Raw genomic sequence first — 1,900 nt, 5'->3', positions numbered from 1 at the left:
GTTTTTTTGTTTGTGTCTGTTAGTGCACTGTTGTCGTAATCAGTGACAAAAATTCCTCCACAGGATTTATCATGATTGGAATCAAAAGATCGTCCATATTTGGTAAAACAAGTAACCTCTGGAAATGAAAGAGAAAAAAACTGAATCATTATACATGTCTTTATATATATACATACACACACACACACACACATTGTTTACTGTTATTGTAGGTTCAGCAAAAGAAGTATTCCGTCTACTGAGAGATAAATATCATTCAATATAAACAGTATTCAAATATGAGCTGCTAACAGTTTCATGCTCTGGAAACACAATAATCAAGCAGATTTACATACATACATACATACATATATATATATATATGAGAGGTATTGGTATCTAGAAGACCCAAAGAGAGGCAGGTAACGCTAAGTAAGTGCTATGGACAGACTAGTTAAACTCTTGGTTCAATAGTGATACGAGTGAAGAGTCTAATGTAGGTCTTGTATTAGCATGCATATATATATATATAGACAAAATGAGGTAAAGCTGAGGTATACCATGTACAGGAAACTTTTTTACCACTTCTATACACCACTTTTCTCAAATAATGGAACTGCAACTACAATATCTTTAACCCTTTAGTGTTCACATTATTCTGCCATAATTAATGCCTTTTTATCCACATTGTTTTGAACTGGATATGGCCAGTTTAAATGCTAAAGGGTTATATATTTTATTTCTACTTTCATTCTCTTATTTCCCTCTATATTCCCTATCTCTTCCTTTTCCATAATAATTCCTTATTTCAAATTCAATTACCGCTATTTAATCATCTCACATCGTCTCTCTGATGAAGGGATATCCATAATATCCCAGAAACAGCTGTAAGACTATATCGATATCTTTTATCTTATAAATGTCCTGAAAACTCCTCACGGCCTTGGCTTTGTTATCTCATTTTGTCTAATATATATATCATAGACTCTCATCATCAGACAACATATGAGGATTCGGCAATTTCTTGCCGAACAACCACACAGATGGTTTGGTTATAGTGATCAAATGTTTGTGTTCGCATAAGCTCACTCCCACCATCAAATTTACTATTACCTGTACAGGTGCACCGTGTGCCACATGTCAGATGACAAAATGATCACAGAGCAATGTGAAATGAAGTGCTTTGCTCAAGAACACAATACAATGCCTGGTCTGGGAATCGAAACCACGATCTTGCAATCGTGAGTGCAACAGCCTAGCCATCTTTGCCATCTGGAACTCCAAAGTGCAATTATATGGCAGTGAAACATGGATACTGACAAAGAAATTATCAAACAGGTGAGATGGCTGCTACACAAGGATGCTATGACTAGCCCTAAATGTGAAATAGCAGCAAACATATAACAAACGAATGCCTTTTAGCACTACATCTTTAAAAGGATTTTCTCTGGACAAAATACTACCACTTAAAAGCATTTAACAACACATATATATTATGTATGTGACACTGATCATATACATATATATATATATACATACAAAAATAAGAGGAATGACCAGCAAAAGTGGACTCCTATATGCTAGAAATAGATGCCGAATCATCTAACCACGAAAAATATGTTCTCAGTAAAAATTTAGCGACACAAACTGTAAAAGGGCAAGACAAATGAAAAAATACTAAATAAAAAAAACGATTTTTTTATTTAGTATTTTACTGAGAACATATCTTTTCGTGGTTAGGTGATTCAGCATCTATTTCTAGCATATAGGAGTCCACTTTTGCTGGTCATTCCTCTTATTTTTGTATGTAATATAATTTTAATCTTCGGATTTTTTTAAAATGCTAGACCACTGGTTTTAATTGATTAATATCAATTTCTACCCTTATTAATAAATTTTATATGTATATATATATATATAA

At 33.1% G+C, this 1,900-nt stretch overlaps 1 protein-coding gene across 1 annotated transcript in view; it reads right to left on the bottom strand.

Moving 5' to 3' along the window:
• LOC106874154 (testis-expressed protein 2) overlaps positions 1-1,900 on the bottom strand; it is a 13,767-nt gene continuing 11,867 nt past the window's right edge. The window contains exon 7 of the mRNA XM_014921778.2: positions 1-118. Coding sequence (XP_014777264.1) covers positions 20-118 — 99 coding nt within the window. The 3' untranslated portion in view covers positions 1-19. The remainder of the gene's footprint in view (positions 119-1,900) is intronic.

The sequence above is a fragment of the Octopus bimaculoides genome, chromosome 22 (genome assembly GCF_001194135.2).
Source record: "Octopus bimaculoides isolate UCB-OBI-ISO-001 chromosome 22, ASM119413v2, whole genome shotgun sequence".
NCBI classification, from domain to species: domain Eukaryota; kingdom Metazoa; phylum Mollusca; class Cephalopoda; order Octopoda; family Octopodidae; genus Octopus; species Octopus bimaculoides.
Note: the sequence above shows the minus strand (reverse complement) of the source record. Positions and strands in the feature narration are given on the sequence as shown.